The sequence below is a fragment of the Tachysurus vachellii genome, chromosome 1 (genome assembly GCF_030014155.1).
Source record: "Tachysurus vachellii isolate PV-2020 chromosome 1, HZAU_Pvac_v1, whole genome shotgun sequence".
Classification (NCBI taxonomy): Eukaryota; Metazoa; Chordata; class Actinopteri; order Siluriformes; family Bagridae; genus Tachysurus; species Tachysurus vachellii.
The window spans coordinates 22,728,092-22,753,810 of NC_083460.1; the positions used below are offsets into that span (position 1 = coordinate 22,728,092).

At 42.8% G+C, this 25,719-nt stretch overlaps 1 protein-coding gene across 1 annotated transcript in view; it reads left to right on the forward strand.

Moving 5' to 3' along the window:
* Positions 1 to 786: 786 nt before the first annotated feature.
* ell (elongation factor RNA polymerase II) overlaps positions 787 to 25,719 on the forward strand; it is a 31,571-nt gene continuing 6,638 nt past the window's right edge. Inside the window, exons 1-7 of the mRNA XM_060877422.1 lie at positions 787 to 967; positions 12,592 to 12,636; positions 19,424 to 19,545; positions 19,735 to 19,898; positions 22,111 to 22,361; positions 22,749 to 22,873; positions 23,787 to 23,880. Of these exons, the coding sequence (XP_060733405.1) occupies positions 833 to 967; positions 12,592 to 12,636; positions 19,424 to 19,545; positions 19,735 to 19,898; positions 22,111 to 22,361; positions 22,749 to 22,873; positions 23,787 to 23,880 (936 nt within the window). The 5' untranslated portion in view covers positions 787 to 832. The remainder of the gene's footprint in view (positions 968 to 12,591; positions 12,637 to 19,423; positions 19,546 to 19,734; positions 19,899 to 22,110; positions 22,362 to 22,748; positions 22,874 to 23,786; positions 23,881 to 25,719) is intronic.

The window sequence follows — 25,719 nt, forward strand, 5'->3', positions numbered from 1 at the left end:
TGTGATTGTGTGAGTGAATGAGAGAGTGTGTGTGTGCCCTGCGATGGGTTGGCACTCCGTCCAGGGTGTATCCTGCCTTGATGCCCGATGACGCCTGAGATAGGCACAGGCTCCCCGTGACCCGAGGTAGTTCGGATAAGCGGTAGAAGATGAATGAATGAATGAACTGAATCGAAAAATAGTCTACCACGCCCCATCCCATGAAACAATGGTGCAGGCTATATATATGTATATATATATATATATATATATATATATATATATATATATATATATATATATATATATATGTGTGTGTGTGTGTATATATATATGTATACATGTATATATATACATGTATACACACACATATATATTTAAGAAAAATTAAGAAAAATTAATAAATAAATAAATAAAAATTAATTTTAAGAAAAATTAATAAATAAATAAATAAAAATAAAAAATACTATTGTACTTTTAATAAACAAAATAATAAAAAAAGTGAATCTGAAATGTATATTTTATCTTTTGAGAAATGAAAGAAAAAAGAGCTGTTTGCTGTTATGGCTTTTAAAATTAAATTAATTATGTGCTTTTGATCATAAAGGAAATTTTTGGATTGTGGACTTTACATTGTAGAGTTTGATCTAGTGATGATGATGATGATGATGATGATGATGATGATGATGATGTCCTGCCAGGAATTTCCCCATCATCCTGAATGGTGGGAGCTTTGGACCGAAGCCACGCCCACCCATCGCGTAACGCCAGCGTTATGAATATTCATTAGAAAACGCACGAGAGGTCTGTCGCGTTTCCGTGTAAGTGCGTTGAGCGTGTAAATGTTAGCAAGATGGCGGCGTTGAAGGAGGAGCAGTGTTACGGACTGTCTTGTGGAAGAGTGAGCAATGGCAGCAATATCTCAGTCTTTCACGTCAAACTTACTGACAGTGCTTTGAGAGCGCTGGAAGACTATCAGAGCAGTAAGGTAACGGCTTCCCTTCTGTTTTCGGACCGTCATCTCTGCTGCTTTTTATTTGTTAGCTCAGTAAATAGTTATCAGTGCTAAACGTTAGCTTAGCTACAGAGCTACATACAGGAGCTATGATTATCCCTCCAGGCAGCTCCAGGCTCTTAGCAAAGCGACAGGTATCTCTGACAGAACACTAACAATAACAAGTCGACGGATAAACAGGTTTACTCCTGAAAAAACAAGATGGTGTTGGGAAAAACAAGTTATTTCTAAAGAAATAGTAGAAAAGACAGTCACACAATCAGCACAACACAAACTGTATATGCTAAAAAAAATGTAAGCTACGTTGTAGTTAGCAAGCAAGCTAACGTGTATGGAAGAGAGCAGGTCTGAAGTTTTTAAATGGACCTCAATTAATCTGGGTATTAGTTTGGTTTAAACCTCAAAACAACAACAGCTGTTTACCTTAAGCTCAAGAAACTTCCTTGCTTGATAGATAGATAGATAGATAGATAGATAGATAGATAGATAGATAGATATACGGATGCATGGGTTTTATAGATTGGCCTGCTTTCCTGTGATAGTGTAAGTGTGTTTATTTTCATTCTTATTTCTTTTTGTTCCGTCTCTATTACAAAGTCCCTTTAACACAGTCTAATGGTGGGTTTCAGTCATGTCATGTTATGTGTCTGTTTAAAATGTTCCTATGTAAATCCCTATTTATAGCATGAAGGCATAGCAAACCGTGTATCTAGTCACTAGTCGTTCATTCTGTTCTAGTGAACAATGTTTTTCAGTTGATTGATAGGAATATTTGTGAGCTGTTGCTTATATGGGGTTTTGCTCAAATCTGGATTCCTGATGGATCCCAGGCATGTTGGTTGAGTCTGGATTAATGATGTCACGTTCAGGGGATGCTTTATGTGAAGCATAGATTAAGCAGCTGACATCATGAGATGATGGTGATGATGTGAACGTGTATCTGAACATAAGAAAATGTTTACAAAAAGCCCCGTGTTAGCAGCGCGGTGTGGTAAAAACTGTCACGCCACTCAGTTATTACTTCCCTGTATTAACAACAAACATTTTTATCCGGTTTATTCTTTAAAAACAGGTTTAATCTTGTTAGCAGTTTGTATTTCTTAGCCTTTTTGCACGTCATAATCCAGTTCAAATGTATAAAGTCTTTTTGGGTCTGAACAACGTTCTGTTTTCTGTGACTCGGTCCAAAACGGCTGGACAGTCGGATCCATTGTGTTTGAACAGTGACACAATTTTTTCATACAGCACCACCCAATGGGTTTGAAATGAAGCAAATAAAATCGAGTGTAGACTTAATTCAAGCTTTAATTCAAGAGATTAAACTAAAAAATAGTGCATTAACTGAAATTACAGCTATTTAATACATACGTCTTCTAGTTTCACAAGCTAAAAACTAATCAGACACCTGACTGATTAGCAGTTTTGTGATCAGTTTTATGGCCTGGTGTTCTCATTATTTCATGATGCTTTAAGGTGATAAAAGGTCTGGAGTCCTGATGTTGTATTTTAGTGTCTGTTTACGGGAACTCTTACTATGTGGTCCAAAGAGGTGCCGATTGAAAGTGAAACAGGCCATTATTAAGCTGAAAAAACAATACAGACCTACAAGAGAGAATAAGCAGAGGCATTTGGAGAGGCCAAACCAACAATCTTGTTCTCAAAAAGAAGAAATGCTGTGACAACAAAATTTGCAGCACCAAAAGACCTGGAAGACCACAGAAGATAAACTAAAGTTGATTGAAGAATTATTTCCTTGGTGAAGATAAACCCCTTTCCAACATGTAGCCAGGTCAAGAACGCTCTGAAGGAGGTCAGGGTATCATCATCAGAAACCTGGCTTTGTGTCTAAGAGGGTTTACCTCAAGATGCAAACCACTTACACTTAAGAACAGAACGGCCAGGTTTTAACCAAATGATGGGAGGAGAAGACTACAGAGAACGACAGGAAATGCTTATGATCCACATCATCTGTCCAGCACTATGGTGGCTGTGTTATGGCATGGGTTATTGTATGTCTGTGGCTGTAGTACAAGGTCACTGATGTGTATTGATGATGGAAGTAGCAGGATGTGTTATACTTTGCTATATGCTATACTGCATATATATATATATATATATGTGTGTGTGTGTGTATATATATGTATATATATATATATATATATATATAATGTGTATATGTGCTATACTTTCAGCCCAGATTCTGTCCAATGCTCAAAGACTGATAGGACAGTGCTTCTAAGTACAGATGGATAATGACCCAAAACATATCGCTAAAGCAACCCAAGCGCTTCTAAAGGCAGTGGTCTTAAATGTTCAGGTCAATCACCGGACCTCAACCAAACTGGCCCACAGACACACAGCAACTCTAGGCAGATGGAGTAAAGGCCTGGCAAAGTGTCTCAAAGTAGGAAGTTCAGCATTTTGTGTCCATGAGTTTCCAGACTTCAGGATGTCATTGATTCCACATGGTTTATTAAAATTTATTTATAGTGTTCATGTTATTTTGTCCCTCAACTCTTGAGTCTGTGAAAATGGAAGGACTGTATAATGAAATGACTATACAGTGAGGGAAAAAAATTTTGATCCCCTGCTGATTCTGACTAAGAAACGATCAGACTATAATTTTAATGGTAGGTTTATTTTAACATTGAGAGACTCTTAAAGGGAGTGCTCCTAATCTCAGCTGGTTACTTGTATAAAAAACACCTGTGCACAGAAGCAAGCAATCGATCAATCCATTTCCAAATGCTCCACCATGGACAAAACCAAAGACCTGACCAAGGATGTCAGGGACAAGATTGTAGACCTACACAAAGCTAGAATAGGCTACAAGACCATCGCCAAGCAGCTTGGTGAGATGACAGCAGTTGGTGTGATTATTCGCAAATAGAAGAAACACAAAATGACTGTCAATCTCCCTCGGTCTACATGGGAGGGTCATTGACCCTTATCAGCTTCACTCGCCGTGTTTGGCGGAGGAGGAACGCTGCCTATGACCCCAAGAACACCTTTGCCAACGTCAAAAATGGAGGTGGAAACATTATGCTTTGGGGTGCTTTTCTGCTAAGGGGACAGGACAACTTCACAGCATCAAAGGGACCAGGCCATGTACCATCAAATCTTGAGTGAGAAACTCCTTCCCTCAGTCAGGGCATTGAAAATGGATTGTGGATGGGTATTCCTGCATGACAATGACCCAAAACACATGGCCAAGACACAAAGGAGTAGCTCAAGAAGAAGCACATTTAAGGTCCTGGAGTGGCCTAGCCAGTCTCCAGACCACAATCCCATAGAAAATCTGTGAAGGGAGCTGAAGGTTCACGTTGCCAAACGAAACCTTAATGACTCGGAGAGGATCTGTAAAGAGTGGTGCAAAATCTCGATACATTTGCTACAAGAAACGTCTGACCTCTGTGATCGCCAACAAGGGTTTTGGGTACTTTTTTCACTAAAATGCAATTCAGTGAATAACTTTTTTTGAAATGCATTTTCTGGATTGTTTTGTTGTTATTGTCTCTCACCGTTAAAATAAACTTATCATTAAAAAGACTGATCATTTTTTTGACAATAGACAAACGTACAAAACCAGCAGGGGATCAAATAACTTTTTCCCACAGTGTAAGTCCTCAATATTTTTGTTAACTTGTTCAAACACTTATGAATCTGACTGTGTGCTTCATTACAACCACAGACGTAGTACATCTTTATATATATATATATATATATATATATATATATATATATATATATATATATATATATATATATATATATATATATATATAATATAAATTATAAAAGCTTGAAGGATTACTATAACAGAAAATTATCTGTGAGGTTTTACTTAATTGCATTCTCTAGAATTCAAAAAATGACATGAGGAAGACTTTACAAGAATTTCATAAGTATCTCTGCTGCTGTTCACAAATGAGCACACGCACGTTATATATAATAGTGTTTAATGTCGATCATGAGCTGAGTCACATCTAGTGAATTCAGTTCTGCAGCATTCCTGAATTCCATTTTTCAAGTGACGGTGAAATAGTTTTGGCTATAAATACCGCTTTGTGTTCCTCACCATGGCTCAGTGCTGTTCACTGGCTAACTCTGGATCATGGAAGAAGTGCATTTGTTCTTCTATTTGCCACTCATAATCTGGAGCGTTTGACATTTACAGAGCCAGAACATGCCTCTGTATCACACATCTATTCAAGCTCAATCACAACATCATGTTGAATCATGTGATAGGTTCGTGTTTGTCCTGTATTTTCCTCTCATCCACCACAGGCTTGAAACATACATGTCTGAGAGTCATCCATATGCCCCAGAGGACTTCCTCACAGAGCCTTTAGGACCTCATGATGGGAACTTGCATATCTCTCTGTTTACCTCACACCCACTGGTGCAGCCAGTTCTTATAGGGCCGGTGGGCTGTCGGCTTCCCCACCAAGTCGCTCCCACCATTACTCTTCTCCCACCAACCATACCACAGTAAACTTGCTTCTGTTTCACTTTGTATTTGCCCTTTATGTAGTCTTGCGTACTCATATGGTGCAACATATGGTCCCGCAGAAACAACATTTTGTCCCAGCATATACAAGCTGGATAGAGAAATGGCAATGAAACCTCAATGAACTTGGTTTGCTCTGTGCTGTTATTCAGAGCCTCATCTGTGGCTACCTGGAGTCGTGCTAGCTCATGCAGTCGCTGTAGCTGTGCTAGCCTACTTGAGTCTGATGCACCATGTAGTCGTTGGCTCTCACAGAGCCGGGAAGTTCCCCTTCGTCCCCTCCGAATCTTCTGGAGCCACCATGCCTTTGCTGTCTCAGTATCAACCTTAAACAGACTATCATTCAATCAAAGAAATGTTTTTATGTTTTGCTTTATGGATGGCAGTTAAAAAGTAGTAAAATTCCCCAACAGTTTTTGTTGTCTGTGTGCATCGATGTAAAATTGTGTGCAAAATCGTCCAGTAGTGTCCCGTAACTGGTAGATCGACAGTAATACCATTATTGACTTAAAAGGGGGCGTGGCCAGAGTATGAGTCCTGTACATGTTGCGTCTGTATAAAGCGTCTTAAAGATCTGCAGTCATTAGCATCAGATGGAGTGTAATGAACTAAAATGAGTTATTAGCTGGAACTAATTTTATTATTAAATAGTTCAAGAATTAAGAAACATGCTTCAGAAGACACAACACAGTTTATTTGTGTTGCTCTTAAAGCTGTAGACAAAATGTTTTCCGACAGACATTTATAATTTTTTCTTAGAACCGTGAACCTGCCGTGTCTCAATGCTCTGGTGTTGGTTTAGAAAACTGGCTTTTTGACTTCTACCATTGTTTACATACTGGTTGCCATAACTTGTGTATTACATCTCCTTCATGGAAAGTCCGCACTGAAACATCCCTGTTTTTATGGGCTTCAAGTTGGACTCTAAGGTGCTTTTTACACCTGGTCACTTCGTGCATTTTCTGTGATCGTATAGCTATCCGATGGTAAAAAGACCAGGACTAACTGCCCTCCGAAATGTTTTCGAGGCGGATATAAATCTGATCGTTCAAACCACTTCAGGAGGTGGTCTGGGACGCATTACTCCTCCCAAATGGAAGAACGTCACTCGCAAGTCATCTTTCACCCAGGTGTCTCGTTGGGTTTTAAAATGCACTGCTGCCGCCGGCGAAAATGCAGCAAACAGCAAATGCTGTTTTTTTGTAGCATAACCGTCGTAACAAGTTTTTTCGTCTTCTTTTTGCATGTTCTTGTTGCGTGGAACACCAAAGCGTGTTCCATTTCAATTACCCCGGAAATGAGGTAAAATATATTTGCATTTTGGGCGGGAGTAGAAAGATCGGATTGATATCTGATTCGCCAAGACGCATTTATGTGGCCTGATGTAAATGGAAGAGTTTTAAAAAATCAGATAGCTATCGGATCAGAGAAAACACACGAAGTGACCAGGTGTAAAAAGGCCCTAAAACATGCTTGATTTCATACACAGCAATGTTTCTTTCTATGTCTCTTACACATACACAATATCTCTTTAAAAGTGTTGTCATGAGCTGTGTCTAAACACTCACCTGGACTCAAAGGTTTATTTAGTCTTTATAACTCCTGGAGTCTGTATTATAGGTGGAAATAATCTGCTGACTTAAACTGCTTCTGCATTGTATCTAAAACTTTTCAATAAGCAAGTTGCTTATTACAGCCTTGGGAATGTTTTTTAGCATGTGGAATATATACATAAAATCTAGATTTAAAATGAACCAACGTGGTGTGTTATGTCTTTACACCCCTAGGATTTACATAGGTCTAATAGCAGTTTAATGGTCTCCTGCTCTGTCATATTAGATTCGCTGCTGCAGCGTTGCATCTGCTGTTCTCCAGGAAATTTTAAGAGTCGTTTAAACCGTTGAAATTGATTGTCGATCATTTTGGGCTACGTTAGGTTTAAAGACGAGGTGAGACCTGTAACCCCACTCTGACTGAGTTTATTGAAGGGTTTGTCTATGCAGCCAGCAGTGAGCGGTGATCAGAAGCCACCCTCTGCCCCAAGGTTAGCGCTTTGCAAGTGTGGTGTTGAACATTCTGGGCTCCAGGCCCAGATAATAGTGATCTGTCAGCAACCCATTCAGATGACCAGGCAGAGTATTAAATGGTGTCTAGGGTGAGAGAAACCTAGTTGGGCCTTGATTTTGAACATTGCTGAAGATATGTGATGTTACCAGTTTATAGTAAAATGCTTGTTTTGATTCTTGTCTTACAAGCAAAAAAAAAAAAAACACCCAAAAATAAATAAAATCTCATTCATCTAAGAGTTACACACAGTATTTGTGTGGTGCGGTGTTCGAACACCTTGTCACCTTGGAATCAAGTGGTGATGTATTTTACTGTACCAGCTGTCTGTCCTTCATACCTTCTCATCAGGTCAGCACTAATACTGAGTGATGAAGAACCCTGGCAGATATTTTGGCTGAAAGTATGTGGACACCTGACCATCAAACTCATATGTGCTCACCATTCCAGATTTATTTCTAATTTCCTGTTATAATAAGCTCTACACTTCTCTTCTAGATGTTGGATTGTGGCTGTGGGGAGTTGTGTTCAATTAGTGAGATCAGACACTGATGTTAGGGTGTTGAAGAGACTCCAGTTCCAGTTCATCCCAAAGGTGTTCAGTGGGATTGAGTCAGAGTCAGGGCTCTGTGCAGGACACTTGTGTTCTTCCAGTCCAGCTTTAACCTCCAGACCAGATCTTCATTGAGCTGTTGCTTTGTGTAGAGGGACATTGTCATGCTGTAACAGGGTTTGGACATTTAGTTGTTGTGTGTGCATGCGCAAATAGTGCAGTAAATCTTCCTCCGATTTCAATTTTGCATTTTAGCAAATTGCGATAAATTATATAATTGTCCAGAACCAAAAGACTGTAAAACTAGCAGTTTCCATTATATAGAGTAAACTTTATAATCACTTTATAATAAAAAAATCATCATTATTATCGTTGTTTTTTTCATGTTAATTCTGACACTGTTGTAGGCCTTATTTATTATTTTTGGGTTAAAAAAAAACCCTGCTGGTCCACTGGAAGCATTTTGACTGAATATTTCCAGGCAGTATATTTTGGCGCCAACCCTAATTAATCTAGTAAACCGATGTTAAATAGTTAGTTGAACCGAACAGACAGTGATGGATAGAAAGTGAAGGATGAGACTGAGAGAATGACTGCAGGGCTTCTAGGAAGTGTTCTTTTAGTTTTAGAGATGGTTTTTATTTGTTGTCTTTTTTTAAGTTATAGGTCATTAGAGTTTCCTGTCATGCTCAGGTGAATCTCCATTGTAGGGGGGTCTCCACTGATGGAGCTCTGACAGGTTTCTGTCCTTTTTGAGGTAATTTCCATATTTTTAGGGTCTTTTCCCTTCATGGTGATGAGTCAGAAGAGGTTGCTGCTGAATGAGTATCGGTTATTCCAGAAGGGTTTACTTTCACCTCACACCACCCCATCTTATAACTACAATACCCATAATGCAGTGCATACATCATTTAAGACTTACTGAAGTATGGCCTTTTGAGGTAATACTTCATGTAATGTAGTTCTATAACTCAAATCTAGCAACTAGCATCGACACACAAATTACCAGGCAAGATAGGAACCTGCCACGGTTCAGCAGCTCCAGTCGGTTGTTCTGGATTCTGATTCTAAATCTGTGCCCTTCTCAGAGGGGCTTCTTTGGCTGCAGGTATATCGGGTAAGCTTTGTATGGTAGGTTTTATATTCTGGAAGAATGGATTGTATCAACCACACCTGCCATCATCCGTAAAGCAAATGACGGAGAGCCATTCCGCATTCTGCTTTAGGTGTCCAGCTGCCTCTCACAGCAGCCAGGTTCCAATCAGTTCATACTTGCAGATCAGTTTCTTCAGCAGATACTGCAGAACAGTGACTGTGACTGTGGTTCACCTGTCAGCACACCTGGCTGCGAGAACAAGGACATGGCTGCAGTTAGCAGTTTGATCACTTTTCCTTAAAGGTGGGGTGCACGATTTTTGAAAGCCAATGTTGACATTTGAAATCACCAAAACAAACACGCCCCTAACCCAAATGGGTCCCACCCCTGTATTGATAGCTCCGCCCACATACACATACCTAACCCAGTCTAATGGAAAGTTAGTGTCTTTATCATAGCTGAAGGGAAGAACAATACGATTGCAGATAAACAAACAAGCAAAAATGACACACAAGCATAATCATGCAAAGGACGGCATATATTAGTTCTGTGCAACAAAGCAAAACCAACGTTACTCACCTATCGAGAAGGAAAAGTAAAGTAAGTAAAGTTGGCCGCATATGGCCGAGTTTCCCGAGTCAATAACTCCTGAGCTAAACGCTGTTACTACACAAAGAACACATCTTTTCTATTGTAGTAATGTAGAGAGGCAGCTACAACCCAATTTTCATCTAAATCAGCTTTCCTCCGCGGTGGACAAAATACACAAGTCTCTATGTGCGGACGACTGAGAGACAGATTCCAAGGACTGCCTGCAAAGTGCAAAACCCGAAAAGCGAATACTAAAAAACAGTCCATAACTTCACTGTAATACACTGTACTGTCACCAAATTCAGCTCACACATCACTGATGTTATGATAGTTACACTACAACACTGTTTTGGGGGAAATGTGTTTTACTTTTGGGGGAATTATTTTCATATAAAAAAATTATAAAAAAACACATTTCCCCTCAAATAAGTGTTGTAATATAACTATCAGGACATCAGTGTTGTTTTTTAAGATCGTTAATGTGAAATGGATCAGTCGATGTATGTGTGGTTTAGCTAACATTTAGATAAGTAGCTATATGTTTTTACATTGGTTTTAACTTTATTAGGGATGCTTCCAAAAATGGTCAAAATGGTAGCGGAAAAAGGAAACTTTGTTTTGACCTAAAAAGTTAAATAAGGTTCAAACAAACATCAGCATCTCCTGGGTTTCACAGCCTGCCACACAGTTATTGTTTGCTGGGTGTCCTTGTTGTATCCCTGCTGAGACTGGTCCGTGGCCTGCAGGGAAATCACAGGCTTAGTAACAAGCTGGATGTTGGTTTTAAAAAAGGGTGGGGAGGTGGCGGTAGACAAGACTAAATAACACGGTTATTAATAGCATTTATTATTCACCATGTTATCAACGTGTCTTTTAGCCTCACAATCAAGACAAAATGTACTCTTTACGCATGTATAATCACGTAAACACAATGTCGACTCTAAAATGTCGCAACGACTCACAATGCCGATTCTATAAACATTCTAGAAGACTTGAGTAATTGATATAATTAATATTGGAAGCTTCTGAATGAAATCTACCATCAGACATTAGATTACACAGGCGGTGGAATGAACTTCTCCTAGATGTCCAAACAGCTGAGTCGCTGGTCTTCAAATGATGTGAAGACGTACCTCTTCCTAAAGTACTTAAACTAGCACTTGTTTCATTAAAACAAATCTCTGTGCTTTTCTTGCCATATTACACCTATGGTATTCTTAGTCTGGAACCCAGTGAACCAGTATCAATGTATTTATTGATCGAGACTTCAAAAGCACTTCTGTAAGTCACTCTGGATAAGGGCATCCGACAAAGGCCATAAATGCAAACATAGGCACCCTGATCATTGGGGAAAATCCAGGCAATTCAGACCTCCGAAACGAAACTTTAGACGTTCTCAAGTCGGCTTGCAAGGTACCAAGTGCATCTGTGCAAACAACTGAAGTGACCTACATGACTGAGTGTTTAATCAGAAGATTATCATGATTGATTAAGCCTGTCATGATCTAAAGCAAAGTGGTGGCGGCATCATGATGATGTAGCAGCATTTTGCTGGAAAAGTCTCTGGTGCACTTCAGAAAATAGATGATTCTTAACAGCTAACTACACCCACCCAGGGTGGGAAGACAAATGGCAACAAAGGCAAGAATACTGAAGGTGTAGGGGCTTAAACTGTACAATTCATTCCAGCACATGGCTCAATACGTTTACTGCTAGCTCCATTCAGCTGTACGTTTGCGGTATTAGCACCAGAGTATTGTACATTTAATTGCAGATATATTCTGTATTTTACACTATTCAGGCTTTACAGTATAAATAATTCACCGTGGCTAATAGTGAAGTAAGCAAATCTTCAGCTTCAGTCGTGACTCCCTCATGAACGCATAGCCATGTAGATTCGGTTGTTTTAGTTTTTTGTTTAGTTATACATTTTATTGTACGTTTTAATCAGCTGTAAATGGAAATGAGACATTCTGGACATGGATTTTACTGCTGTCAAACTCCTCTGAACTGAGGTTTTTCCTCATCGTCTTAATTAGTTTGCCTAGACAAAAATAGCAAAGCCTAAACGATGAGAAAAGTCTAGCTGCATAGATAGTTTTCCAGAAAGAAACCGAAAGGAAATCGCCATCGTGTTGGCTTTAAAGTTGGGAATCGTCCAATTCTGGAAACCTTTGTTTGGTTGGACTAAATGGATGGGTTGTCTTTTTTTTTTGTTTTGTTTTGTTTTGTTTTGTTTTGCTTCCTGTTAACATTTTTTTTCCAGACGTGAGTCCGAAGTCCTGCTCTACTAGTTTAGATTTGGATCGGTTTTACACACCAAAGCTGTAAACTTTCCTGTAGACATCGTGTCGTCGGGTTTTATAAGGAGTTTTCACATCGCTGTGTTGTCCAGTAACCGATGACTTCACCAGAGCCACCAGCTTATTTACACGAGCGAACCGGAAGAACTGTCGCATCCTATAAAATAGTGTAACGTGAAGTACAAATGTGTTATTTTACACGTTCTGTCCGGTGATTTATTTGTTTGTTGTTAACTGTGTAGCCACAGGTCACTGCAGTCTGTGTGCGGTTAGATGCAATCTTTTCTGTGTAAATAAAACAGGCCAGAAATAGCAACATCCTCCTTTTACTGGGGAAAACATGACTACATTTTTTGAATTGCTGGTTATCTTACTGCAAGCCTTCGTACATGAGTTTAACTACGGCATGGCATTTGAACGTGTCACAATCGTCTGTCATATCATGTCGCTAATGTGTGTATAATGTCTTGTCTTTCACAGGGTGTCTCTGCTCGACCACTAATACGATTCACTGGAAATCAAGGGGTAAGTGTTCACTGCTTCTCGTATCATTATTTACTTTAGAAATGTGCTATTGTAGAAATGCGGTAAAGCCTAAAACCTCGCTTTGCTTTAGAAGGCGTCAGTCCTGACGGAGTTTCCGCCTCACTTTCGTTATCAGGAATTCCCCTTGTATAAAAGGTTCACCAGAGGTTGAAAGGAGCTGTTGACAGATTATCAGAGTGTTGCTTTGTGGCCCTGGACAAAGGAATAAACATAACATGTCATTATTTACTTCTGTTTTCTCATCATCCTTCTTATTCTCATCGTCCTTCTGCATCCGTATGGTCCACATCCAGGTTTCATTTGTTACACCTTTGTGGACGAAGAGCTGGTGTTTGTTCATTTAAACACTTACCTGAGGGCTGTTAGAGTAAACTCTCTCTCTCTAAACACTGTTCTTATCATTTCACATTATAGCAGAAATACCCAGGAAATGTTAGAAGTTGTGTTTATTTATTTATTTATTTTTATGACCGTAACCACGTCTTCCTCTGCAGTTGTCAGTAATCTCAAAGCCTCCTGTGCGTGTTTCATCACTGCCAGTTTGCCCTGACTCATCTCCTGTGCGATCAGTCCGCCTCGTATTCGACCTGTTCCTGCAGATTGTTTGCGTCTTTGATAAGACTTTTTTTTCACCCGACCGGCAGCGGCAGGAGGTTTTTCTTAGTAAACATTCACTTGTAAATGGTGCTGTAGTCTCAGACCAGAAACCCAAGAGAGCATAATTCTCTCTGGTCTTTACCAGTCCGGCGCTGTGGGCTTTCAGGCTATAGCAAAACTTTGGATTGGATTCATTTCTACAGGTTCAGGCCATGATTTTACAGTTTCTTACATACTCTTGAGAAAAGTGTTGATAAGAGATTATTTATTCTTATTTTAAAGCTGAAGACAATTTGTATTTTTACAAATGTGTGTAAAAGCTGTCTTTTTTTTGAAACGGATGAAAAACAGGAATTTATTTATTCCCAGATGTTTTATTATTACATAGTAATTGCCTTCAGTGCTGGGGAATATTTATGATGAACTCATGAGTTAATTAATAATAATGGTTGAACATGATTCTCGAAACGTTCTAATCTCGATTATAAGCGCCATTTACCGTGTACCATGTCGTAATCTCAGGTCACTTCTCATCTTGGCCCTGCCCGAAGAGCGACGTTGTCTTCTTCCCAAATAGAATGAAAGGCGAGCAGATTGACACGTGAATCTGGAATTGATTGACAGTTGTGTAGGCGTTCAGAGCTCTCCAGTATTTATAACAACTTGGGAACTCCGCCCCCTTTCGCCTCATCTCACATCAGTACTCACTAGTACAAGTTCTCCCAGCTCTCACTTTTTATCACCAGTGTTCATCAATGAAACATGAGAAGGAAAAGATCAGATGAAGTATAAATCGCACAGCATGGGCGAAGTGAAAAGACATTTGTAAGGTCTCTCGTCCACCACGGTGTCTTCAGCCATCTTGAAAACGTTTGTCATCCAGTGTCGCTTGTAGTGCACTTCTTTCAGCGTGAGCATAAGACTCGCTCTGTTTATAATACACAACAGAGTAGTATAGTGCGAGATTTGGGACTCATTTAATATAGATGTCTGGGAGAAAGATTTGAAAATGACAAAACAAAAAGGTTGAATTGGACAGCAGTGAAACCACTGCAACACAGACATGCTCACACAAAGCAGTGGGTCACACTAGAGACTAGTGTGTGTAATATACAGGGCTTTACAGTAAGCACCATGTAAGAGGCAGCCTTCCCCCAACCGGTTATTGCCAAACCCTGTATTTACACTCGCCACAGTTTCTGCTCACGCGGAAACCCCACTGGAGCAGCACAGAAAACTGAGCAACTCCAAAACAAATGAAAAAAAAAAAACCCAGTGCAGTCATGTAGAGGTGAAAAAGTGCGTGTTGGTCTGTGCGTGCGTGTGGTCTGTCTGTCTGTCTGTCTGTCTGTCTGTCTGTCTGTCTGTCTGTCTGCCCTGTGTGCGTGTGTCGCTCTGTGTGCGTGTGTCGCTCTGTCTGTCTGTCTGCCCTCTGTGCGTCCCCCGTCCCCCCGTGCGTGTCCCCCCCGTCCCCCGTGGAGCAGCACAGAAAACTGAGCAACTCCAAAACAAATTAAATAAAAAACCCAATGCAGTCATGTAGAGGTGAAAAAGTGGAGACAAAATCATCTCATTTCGTCGGTCTGTCCGCCCTGTGTCTGTGTGTCGCTCTGTGTTCGTGTTGTCTGTCTGTCTGTCTGTCTGCCCTCTGTGCGTGTCCGTCCGTGCATGTCCCCCCATGCGTGTCCCCCGTCCGTCTGTCGGTTTGCGCACGTCTGTGTGTCTGTGTGCGCACGTCTGTGTGCGCACGTCTGTGTGTCTGTGTGCGCACGTCTGTGTGCGCACGTCTGTGTGTCTGTGTGCGCACGTCTGTGTGTCTGTGTGCGCACGTCTGTGTGTCTGTGTGCGCACGTCTGTGTGTCTGTGTGCGCACGTCTGTGTGTCTGTGTGTGCGCACGTCTGTGTGTGTGCGCACGTCTGTGTGTCTGTGTGTGCGCGCACGTCTGTGTGTCTGTGTGTGTGCGCACGTCTGTGTGTCTGTGTGTGCGCACGTCTGTGTGTCTGTGTGTGTGCGCACGTCTGTGTGTCTGTGTGTGTGCGCACGTCTGTGTGTCTGTGTGTGTGCGCACGTCTGTGTGTCTGTGTGTGTGCGCACGTCTGTGTGTCTGTGTGTGTGCGCACGTCTGTGTGTCTGTGTGTGTGCGCACGTCTGTGTGTCTGTGTGTGTGCGCACGTCTGTGTGTGCGTGTGTGTGCGCACGTCTGTGTGTGCGTGTGTGTGTGCGCACGTCTGTGTGTCTGTGTGTGTGCGTGCGCACGTCTGTGTGTCTGTGTGTGTGCACGTCTGTGTGTGCGCACGTCTGTGTGCGCGCGCACACACACAGACGTGCGCGCGCGCACACACAGACGTGCGCGCGCACACACACAGACACACAGACGTGCGCGCGCACACACAGACGTGCGCACACACACAGACACACAGACGTGCGCACACACACGTCTGTGTGTGTGCGCGCGCGTGTCTGTGTGTGTGCGCGCGTCCGTGTGTGGGTGTGCGCGCGTCCGTCTGTGTGTCGGTGTGCGCGCGTCCGTCTGTGTGTCAGTGTGCGCGCGTCCGTCTGTCCGTCTGTCGGTGTGCGCGCGTCCGTCTGTCCGTCTGTCGGTGTGCGCGCGTCCGTCTGTCCGTCTGTCGGTGTGCGCACGTCCGTCTGTCCGTCTGTCGGTGTGCGCACGTCCGTCTGTCCGTCTGTCGGTGTGCGCACGTCCGTCTGTCGGTGTGCGCACGTCCGTCTGTCCGTCTGTCGGTGTGCGCACGTCCGTCTGTCGGTGTGCGCACGTCCGTCTGTCCGTCTGTCGGGTGTGCGCACCTCCGTCTGTTCGTCTGTCGGTGTGCGCACCTCCGTCTGTCCGTCTGTCGGTGTGCGCACCTCCGTCTGTCCGTCTGTCGGTGTGCGCACGTCCGTCTGTCCGTCTGTCGGTGTGCGCACGTCCGTCTGTCCGTCTGTCGGTGTGCGCACGTCCGTCTGTCCGTCTGTCGGTGTGCGCACGTCCGTCTGTCCGTCTGTCGGTGTGCGCACGTCCGTCTGTCCGTCTGTCGGTGTGCGCACGTCCGTCTGTCCGTCTGTCGGTGTGCGCACGTCCGTCTGTCCGTCTGTCGGTGTGCGCACGTCCGTCTGTCCGTCTGTCGGTGTGCGCACGTCCGTCTGTCCGTCTGTCGGTGTGCGCACGTCCGTCTGTCCGTCTGTCGGTGTGCGCACGTCCGTCTGTCCGTCTGTCGGTGTGCGCACGTCCGTCTGTCCGTCTGTCGGTGTGCGCACGTCCGTCTGTCCGTCTGTCGGTGTGCGCACGTCCGTCTGTCCGTCTGTCGGTGTGCGCACGTCCGTCTGTCCGTCTGTCGGTGTGCGCACGTCCGTCTGTCCGTCTGTCGGTGTGCGCACGTCCGTCTGTCCGTCTGTCGGTGTGCGCACGTCCGTCTGTCGGTGTGCGCACGTCCGTCTGTCTGTGTGCCCGCACGTCCGTCTGTCTGTGTGCCCGCACGTCCGTCTGTCTGTGTGCCCGCGTCTGTCTGTGTGCGCACGTCTGTCTGTGTGTCTGTGTGCGCACGTCTGTCTGTCTGTGTGCCCGCGTCTGTCTGTCTGTGTGCGCGCGTCTGTCTGTGTGTCTGTGTACGCGCGTCTGTCTGTCTGTGTGTGTGTGGCCAGGAGGAGAATGATGAGCACTGTCCTCCTTATGGTACTGGTGTTTATATTAAAATGTATAAAATTCAGATGAAATGACCCCAAGTTTCTCTTCTGAGCGCCAGCCCTACATGTCACTTCACCTCCCTTCTCTTTCGTCTTCATTTTCGCTAATGCTGCATTCGATCCTTCAGTCGCATGCCTGCAGAATTTGAGGAGATTCACACGATAACCGATGGAAAAGTTTGGCTTGTCACTACAGCGTGAGACAGAAAAAAGTTATAGACAGATTAGTGTTTGTAAAGGAGAGAACACAACGATATTCAATACAAAGTCAGTGGAATGAGTGTGATTATCAGCGTGGAGCAGTGAGGCTGCTGGAAAGGCTTAAACACACGTTGTTTATAGTCGTCCACCTGCAAGCCACATGTGAAAGGAGAGTGATCTGTGAACACATCAGCACTGTGTATTGTGTAACTCGGGTCAGGGGCTGAAACGGGCAGTTAAACCATGCATGGCACTTTACCACCCTGATGTGACTTGGTCTGTTGGGAGGACAAAATAAACATCATAACCAAATCAAAACTCTTCTGTTAATGAGAGCTTTTCTGAAACATGGACACAAGATTTAAATCCAACAATGAATCCGATGCCACCTGTATACACACACACGCACCGATAGACAGACACACACAGACACGACAGACAGACAGACACACACACAGACAGACAGACACGCACACACCACCCCACTCACCTGCGGTGGGATTCGGTGTTGTTTTGACATCGCCAAACTTCTTCCCCATGAGCTCAACTTCCCAGGTGTCTGAGATACTATAAAAAAATTATTGCTCATCTTATTAATTGGAAAGTAAGATAAAATGTTAAGTTTTAGGCTACAGCTTGTAGGTGGGGCGAGCGCCATGAGTTTCAGTGACATCTTTTTATAAAGCTTATTGCTGTGTAACGTTCCCATCTGCTAGAGGAAATAAATTCTGAAGAAGCCATGCCCACTTTCATTGATTTGTACATGGCGTCATTTCTTCCTGTTCATCTTCATTTTGTACTTTGTCAGATGTTTTTAATATTTCTGAAGAGTATCGTTTTGTCATGTTTTCTGATGATGTCAATAACTAGGATTTTTTTTTTCACGATAATGATAAACATACACACACACCGAAGCATGCTAGTTAACTTCAGTTTAAATGCTTTGAGACTTTTTGGTAGATTTAATTGTTAGTCTTTCAATGTGGGGCTCAAACAGCAGGTCTAAAACAGAGTTGAGGATTAGCTTCGGTTAAACGATACACAGGTGATCGTGTGTCCCGAGGAACTCTTTTGGAGAGATGTAGCAGAGTTACAAGGGAAGAAAAATGACCCAGAAAGGGAGCCTGTTGAATTATTTACACATAAAGATGAGTTATTTTACACACTGGTGTAACACCTCGACCAGCACAGACATTAGCCAGCAAAAATATTGTTGTTGTAGCAGACACAGGGGTATAATAGAGTCCCAAAACACCCAACACGCACCGACTATTTATAGCTTCAGCAGTTCTGCTCGCATGCTCCATTCCGTATGAAGACAATTATTAATTCACTCGCCCACAGCCAAGCATTTGTGTTGCTTTCTGAGTTTTCCGGAAGCTTCTAAACTTTTCCCCCGAGTATGTTTGCCATCCTCGCTGATTATCAGACACATCAAACGCTCAGTCATCATTGTGACTCACTTCCTGTTTCTCTTCTGCCTCACCAAGCTCACGTCACATTCGATTAGAAATACTCAAATCTCTAACCTGAATTGCTTTTTACCACCGTTTTAGTCCATAGCGTATTAAGTGGACGTTACTCCACCTCATGAGGTGTTCACTTTGAGCTCGCGTTCAGACGATTAAGACATCGTCGTCGTCATCGATGCCAGAACATGAGATCGCTGTATGTGGGTTTACATTGTTTGAGTTTTGTATTTTCAGAATTCTCAGATATGAGCCTGTGAACAGAAATGGTGTGTTCAGCACTAGTTTAATACACACTTCTGAAGCGATCAACGCACACACTCCATGTCTCTTGCACCTTGGACGGTTCAGACGTCTCAGGATAAGCTGCACTGGTTTTCTGTGCCTACTTGTCACTCGTGTTGCCGACTCACGTTTCCAGGCTAACATTTCCAGGGTCTTACACCTCCACGCTTTTACTTCCCAGATTTCCTGTCCTCACAGCTTGAAGGTGACACTCTTAACGTGTAGTCACAGGATTCCCAGACGACGTCTCTTGCTATCGAAGCTCCTCTTCTCACCCTGCACCAGTGAAACCCCGCCTGCATTTCACACAATAATTCTGTTTTGCGTCACATGTGTGATGATGCGCTTCACTTCTGGAGGCAGAGTTAGAGAATAAGTTTGCCAGAGAAGTGCATATACGTGAGAAATGGCTACAAGTCCACAGAGAGCCAGCTGAGTAGGGTGGCATTTCACATGGGTGGGAGAAAAAGTGTTTAAGGTGGGATGAATAGTGCCAGTAGTGTGATTGTTTTTTTTTTTCCCCTCCCAACAGAAAATCTCAATACCCCAGTCCACGAGTTCCAATGATCTGCGAACGTTTACGTTCTATCTGTCCAATGTGGGGAGGGATAATCCCCAGGGCAGCTTCGACTGCATCCAGCAGTACATTACAAGGTAGGCCAGATTTCTCTCTCTGAATCTTTATACGCACGAGTCTGTGCCTTTGTCCAGAGGAGCGAACATGTCTGTAACTGCAGCTTTATTTAATCAGGAACGTTTCCTCGAACGTTAACGTACATCTTGCTGTATCAGTGGTTTGTTTCAGTGGTTTGTAAGTTCATGCTGCTCCTCTGGTCTCCTCAGTGAAGGGAGCATACAGCTGGACTGCCTGGGAGGCATCCAGGATAAAATTACGGTGTGCGCCACAGACGACTCGTACCAGAAAGCCAGGCAAAGCATGGCTCAGGCTGAGGAGGAGACGCGCAGCCGTGCTGCCATCGTCATCAAGCCCGGGGGAAGATACGTGGGTAAGAGAGTACATTCCTTGTGTGGTTATGTTCGAAAACCTTCTGCATCTAAAAACAGGGTTTCCTGAATTATCGTTCTTTCTTGCCTGAGGTATAATTAGTAATAAAGTTTTTGTGATAAAAGAGAAAATTTCATTTACGGATTTCACTCATGACTGAAGTTTTAAGACAGATTTAAGAAGCCATCATGCTTTTTGTAGAGAGAAACCAAGAGCATGTTTGACAGTAAATTTGAATGAAAACTTTTCCACATTGTTCAAAATAAAATTTCTATTTGTATCAGTAAAGAATTCTGGTATATAAGTATGTTAGCCTCTCTCTCTCTCTCTCTCTCTCTCTCCCTCTCTCTCCCTCTCTCTTTCTCTCCCCCACACACACACTCTCTCTCTCCCTCTCTCTCTCTCTCCCCCCCCCCTCTCTCCCACACACACACACTTTCTCTCTCTCTCTCTCTCCCACACACACACACTCTCTCTCTCTCTCTCTCTCTCTCTCTCTCTCTCTCTCTCTCTCTCTCTCTCTCTCTCTGATATCTATTATATACACTGGAGATGAAAATTAGAGAACAATTTATAAACAATTGAACAATTCTGAAATAATGTCATCTTCACTGTTCAACAGTTGAAGGAGTTTTTGTCCTGTCTATACCATGCTACCAGAACACCTTTTCCACAAAATAACTAAGGCATTTCAACAAAAAACACTATTTTGCAGAAAACACACTGATCAAAATTAGAGAACAACAATGACTGTAGCATGGAAAAAGATTACAACAAAATTTTCTGAAGGTTACAACAGTCATCAAATAGTAGGAAGTGTACAGGCCTCTGCTCTGAATGACTTCAGCACATCTGCGGCCACAGGACAGCATTAGTCTCTCACACTGCTCTGGTGTGATTTTGGTCCACTCTTCTTCCAGTCTCCTCCACAGTTCGGTGACTGTAGTGGGTTTCTTGGCCATAACTTTGTCGCCAAGGATTTTCCAGAGGTTCTCTATTGGGTTGAGATCAGAACTCTGGGCAGGCCATGTCATTATTTCAATGTTTTCAGTTTCAAGGAACTGCTTTACCCGTTTTGCTGTGTGACATGGAGCGTTGTCCTGCATGAACACTGCGGGCTGATTGGGTGATGAACGCAGGGAAGGAACCATATGTTGTTGAAGAAGGTTCTGATAATCTTTTTCATTCACTCTACCATGTAGCTGTATAAGAGGTCCAACTCCTGCTGCAGAAAACATGCCCCAAACCATGACACTTCCTCCTCCACTTTTCACTGACTTCTTTACACACTTTGGGTTCAGTCTTTCTCCAGTTTGTCGCCAAACATAATGTTTCCCATCGGACCCAAATAAATTAAACTTGCTTTCATCACTGAAGTGAACTTTGGACCAGTTCTCCTCTGTCCACACAACATGCTCCTCAGCAAAGCTTAGTCTAGCCTTTTGATTCTCTCTGCTAATGAGAGGTTTGGTCACTGCAGAGTGGGCTTTCAGTCCAAATGCTCTTAAACGTCGAGACACTGTATGACGAGACAGATCCTTACCCTGTTCAGTGCTAAACTGGTGAGCAATTCCATCTGCAGTGTGGAAACGATTGGCCATTGAGATCCTCCGCAGTATCCTGTCCTCTCTTGTATTTGTCTTCCGTGGACGACCAGCCTTCTTGGGGGACCTGAATAAGTTTGTGATGTTGTAAAGATTCAATATTCTTGAAATCACAGATTTGGAACGATCCCTTTGGCCTTCATCTGGACAACCTGCTGCCGGAGGCTTTCAGTCACTTTAGAATGGCCCACCATCTTGCAGAGTCAGTGAAACTGGAGGTTAGGCTTCCAGTTAAATAGGGGTCGACAGATAATCAAGGAAATTAGCACCAGTTGCCAGATTAACACCAATAACTGGGAGGTATCTGAAAGTGTTCTCTAATTTTGATCAGTGTGTTTTCTGCAAAAAAATGTTTTTTGTTGAAATGCCTTAGTTATTTTGTGGAAAAGGTGTTCTGGTAGCATGGTATAGACAGGACAAAAACTCCTTCAACTGTTGAGCAGTGAAGATGACATTATTTCAGAATTGTTCAATTGTTTATAAATTGTTCTCTAATTTTGATTTCCAGGGTATATATGTATATATGTGTGTGTGTGTGTGTGTGTGTGTGTGTTCTTGACTTTATACAAGACTTTATACTGATGGTCTTTTATACTGTTCCTCATTCAGGTAAACGGGTCCAGATCCGGAAACCAGCGATGGCCATCTCGGACCCCACTGTAGCCCAAGTGCGGCGAATCTCTCGTCCTGTGCTCATCAGCGGCGGCACAAAGAAGAGTACAGTGCCACGGCCACTCAGGGAGCGCCTGGTCCACTTACTCGCTCTCAAACCCTACCGCAAACCTGAGTTGTTGGTGCGTCTCACAAAGGAAGGCCTCTCGCCCCAGGATAAGGACACTTTGGACAGCCTCCTGCAACAGGTCCGTGCCGCAGTGCAAACACTTTGTTTTTCCACATTGGAAAAAAAACAAACACATTTCGATGCGTGTTCAGAGTTCACACAGGGAAGCTGAGATTTAAGAAAAACAGGCATTGGTGAACTGCTCGCTGATCTTATTATGTCGCTAATCTGCTGCGCTCTCGTGCTATTATTTACCACGTCAAGAAAAGCCTAGCACGTGCTTTAGCTTACTGCCTCATGTATGCGTGCTTCAGAAAAGGCTATTTGTTCTCTGATAGAATTGATTATTTGATATTGATATCACGCACCACTTTACACTACAGTAATATTTTGGTGCATATTAAAGTTGAAATTTTGTGATGGTGTAGATTTTTGAGAAGCTCCATTTCTCCTTTTTCCCCCATAGGTGGCTAATCTGAATAGCAAGGACAACACCTTCACATTGAAGGACTGTTTGTTTAAGGAGGTTCAGAAGGATTGGCCTGGCTACACTGAGGTAGACCAGCAGATTCTGAAGAGGATCCTTGTGCGGTAAGCTGAGCATAGAACCAGAGCCTGTTGATTATTTATTAATTATAATTCATTTACATCCTGCAATTCTGTGACTGATTTGTTCATTCATATTCCTTCATTTCTGACACCTTGGGAAATAAATATATTTTGTTCTGTTATCAGGTCGATTTGCCTCGTGTTATGACTTTCCTATCTAGCTGTACTTTAAAACATTAATCATGAAGGAATCATAAACACAATTCTGCACAAGGATTATCAGTGTCTGGAATACGGGATAATGTTTATAAGCAGTCACATCCGCTGCCCACGCAGTCAAGCACTTGGTACTTAATTAGTGACTGTTGTGCAAGAACCATGCAACCAAACGGTTCAAAGGTCTTCTGGCACAGCATACATGATCCAAATGCTGTGTGCGCCTGGCTGAGGTCCAACATCTGCTTATGGCCAGATGTCACGTATTTAAACAAACAGCCACTGCGGCTCTCACTAAGCTACCCGCCTTCTGTCTTGTTTTTCACTCTCCTAAACAAGCCTTGTGTTTTTTCACCAAGCGGTACCCATGTCCCCATGCCCTCTGCTAATAGACCTACCCATGTTGTTAGGCCTCATGTTAGACTCACTTGCATAGTCTGGCATAAAATTGGGACAAGTCAGATTTGTAATACAACTGTGTGTTTAACTGGTATGTAAAAGTATCACCAGAGGTATTATTTTAGCATACATGGCCAACTGCTTTGTACAGAGAGAACCTAACCTTTCCATGACGGGTGTGATGGTAAAAATCTGCCTTTTTTTCTTTCCCCCTATCTTCTTTTGCTTTGTTGTTTGCCTTCATGTTACAGGATGGCTGCACTGTGCGTAGCGTCATTGCTGCACGAAATCAGCGTGATTATTCTGATTTTATCTTTCGATGTGTTTTGTTTCTCCACAGGAAACTGTGCAAGGCTCAGAATAGCGGTGGTCTCATGCCCGGGGAGAATCCCGTCAGCCCGCACAAAGAACAGGCCAGTAGCTCTCCATCTCAGGTTAGTCTGTTCTCTATATTCCACTCATCCAACTGATTTATTTTTCACCCCTCCATTTTTCTCCACATTATGTATTTTTTCCACCCACATTTTTCTCCCTAATTCGGTCATCGGCTGCCTCTCCCTGGACTTATGACTGCTTCCGGCCAGGGAGAGCATTTTGGAGTTCTGCAATTTAACATGGGAGCGATAGGATACAAAAATGCACCAAATCAACAGTACTTTTTAACCAATAAATTGGGAGATGGGGCCAAAAGTATGTGCACCCTTGACAGTCACACTCAGATGTGGTTCTTCCTCATGTTGTTGCCAGTTAGAGCACACAATTGAACATAATGGATTACAGTTTCAATTCACTGGACCCACGAGTCCAAACCCTGTATCAGCATGACCATGTACCTGTGCACAAGGTTACGGTTAAGGTTGGACTGGAAGAACTCAAGTGTCCTGCACAGAGCTCTGACTCTGGATCAACCCCACTGAACACCTTTGAGTTGAACTGGAATTGGACACCCTCCTCAACACCCTAACATCAATGTCTGATCTCACTAACGCTCTCGAGCACAAATCCACACAGCCACAGTCCAACATATACTGGAAAACCTTTCAGAAGTGGAGCAAATTATAACCATAAAAAAGGGGCAAACTCTGGAATGGGATGTCCGTTAATCACACGTGGGTGTGACGGTCAGGTGTCTGCATCCTTTTGTTCATATGGTGTTTGACTCTGGTATGGTTTGTGCCGGTCTTTATCAGTGTAAAGAGACTCTTTTGGGTTCATTAATATGAACTACAGTTTCAGTGGTGTTTTTATTTCATTCATGGTGGCTAATGTTTTTATTTAAAATCTGCCCAATTTCAGCCAAATATTTTCAGTGTCTCTGTAATAAATACAAAGATCGCACTTGCAGTTTTCATCCAAAGGATTAAAAAACAGAGATTAATAATACATTACATACTTAACGCTAACGGAGGTGTGATTCAGAATGGCTGAATTCTGTCTGCACCCCGAATCTGACTCCTCTAGTTAGCAGAGCCTCTGACGTGGCATACACTCACAATACCTGTTCACAACAGACACGAGAAATGCTAAATAAATATCCTGCATTTTACTTTGTAACACATTCATGAGGAGGGGAGTTTGAATCTGTGTGGCAACCTGAAATGGTGGTTGCCTTTAGCCTATTGGTTCTGGACAGTTTTGCGGGATAAAAATCAATATCAGGTCTAATAAAAACTAAAATATGATGAAAACAGTTTGGATCGTGTGTGAGTGTGTGTTTGGCTGCATCATCTCTGAGGCCCTCTAATGGCTGGCTGCAGTACAATTTTTAGCTCCTCCCATTTCCCTGTATGTGGCTGGAACAAGCCAAATGTGCATTTTAAGTTGCCCCTGCACAAATATGTTCAGTGTCCTTTTTCATTAAAAAGTATATTTTCACTCACTACATTAGTTACTTATACTTTGCTTAAATCCAACTTGACTGACAGTTCTAAAACCAGCCTGACCGTGTAAAAATAAACCATATACCAATAAATTACCATTTTGAGGTAAAGCTCATTACACGTTCATCCCAAGCTGTACTTCAGACAATGTCCTCAATGTGCACGCTACCAGCTTGAAGCAGAGGCGCATCCACGCGGGTGAGAAACAGCCGAAACCAGAGATGGCAAAAATGGGAGTCAACGGTGCCATGTAGTATTTCAACAACGATGATGACCTCCTTAATTTGTTCCGCTTCTTCTTACCAAATGATGACGGTTCTCAACGCTTGGAATCAACTTCAGACCTTTTATCTCTAATTTGAAACAGGCCACACCTGCCCACGAAACTGCTCA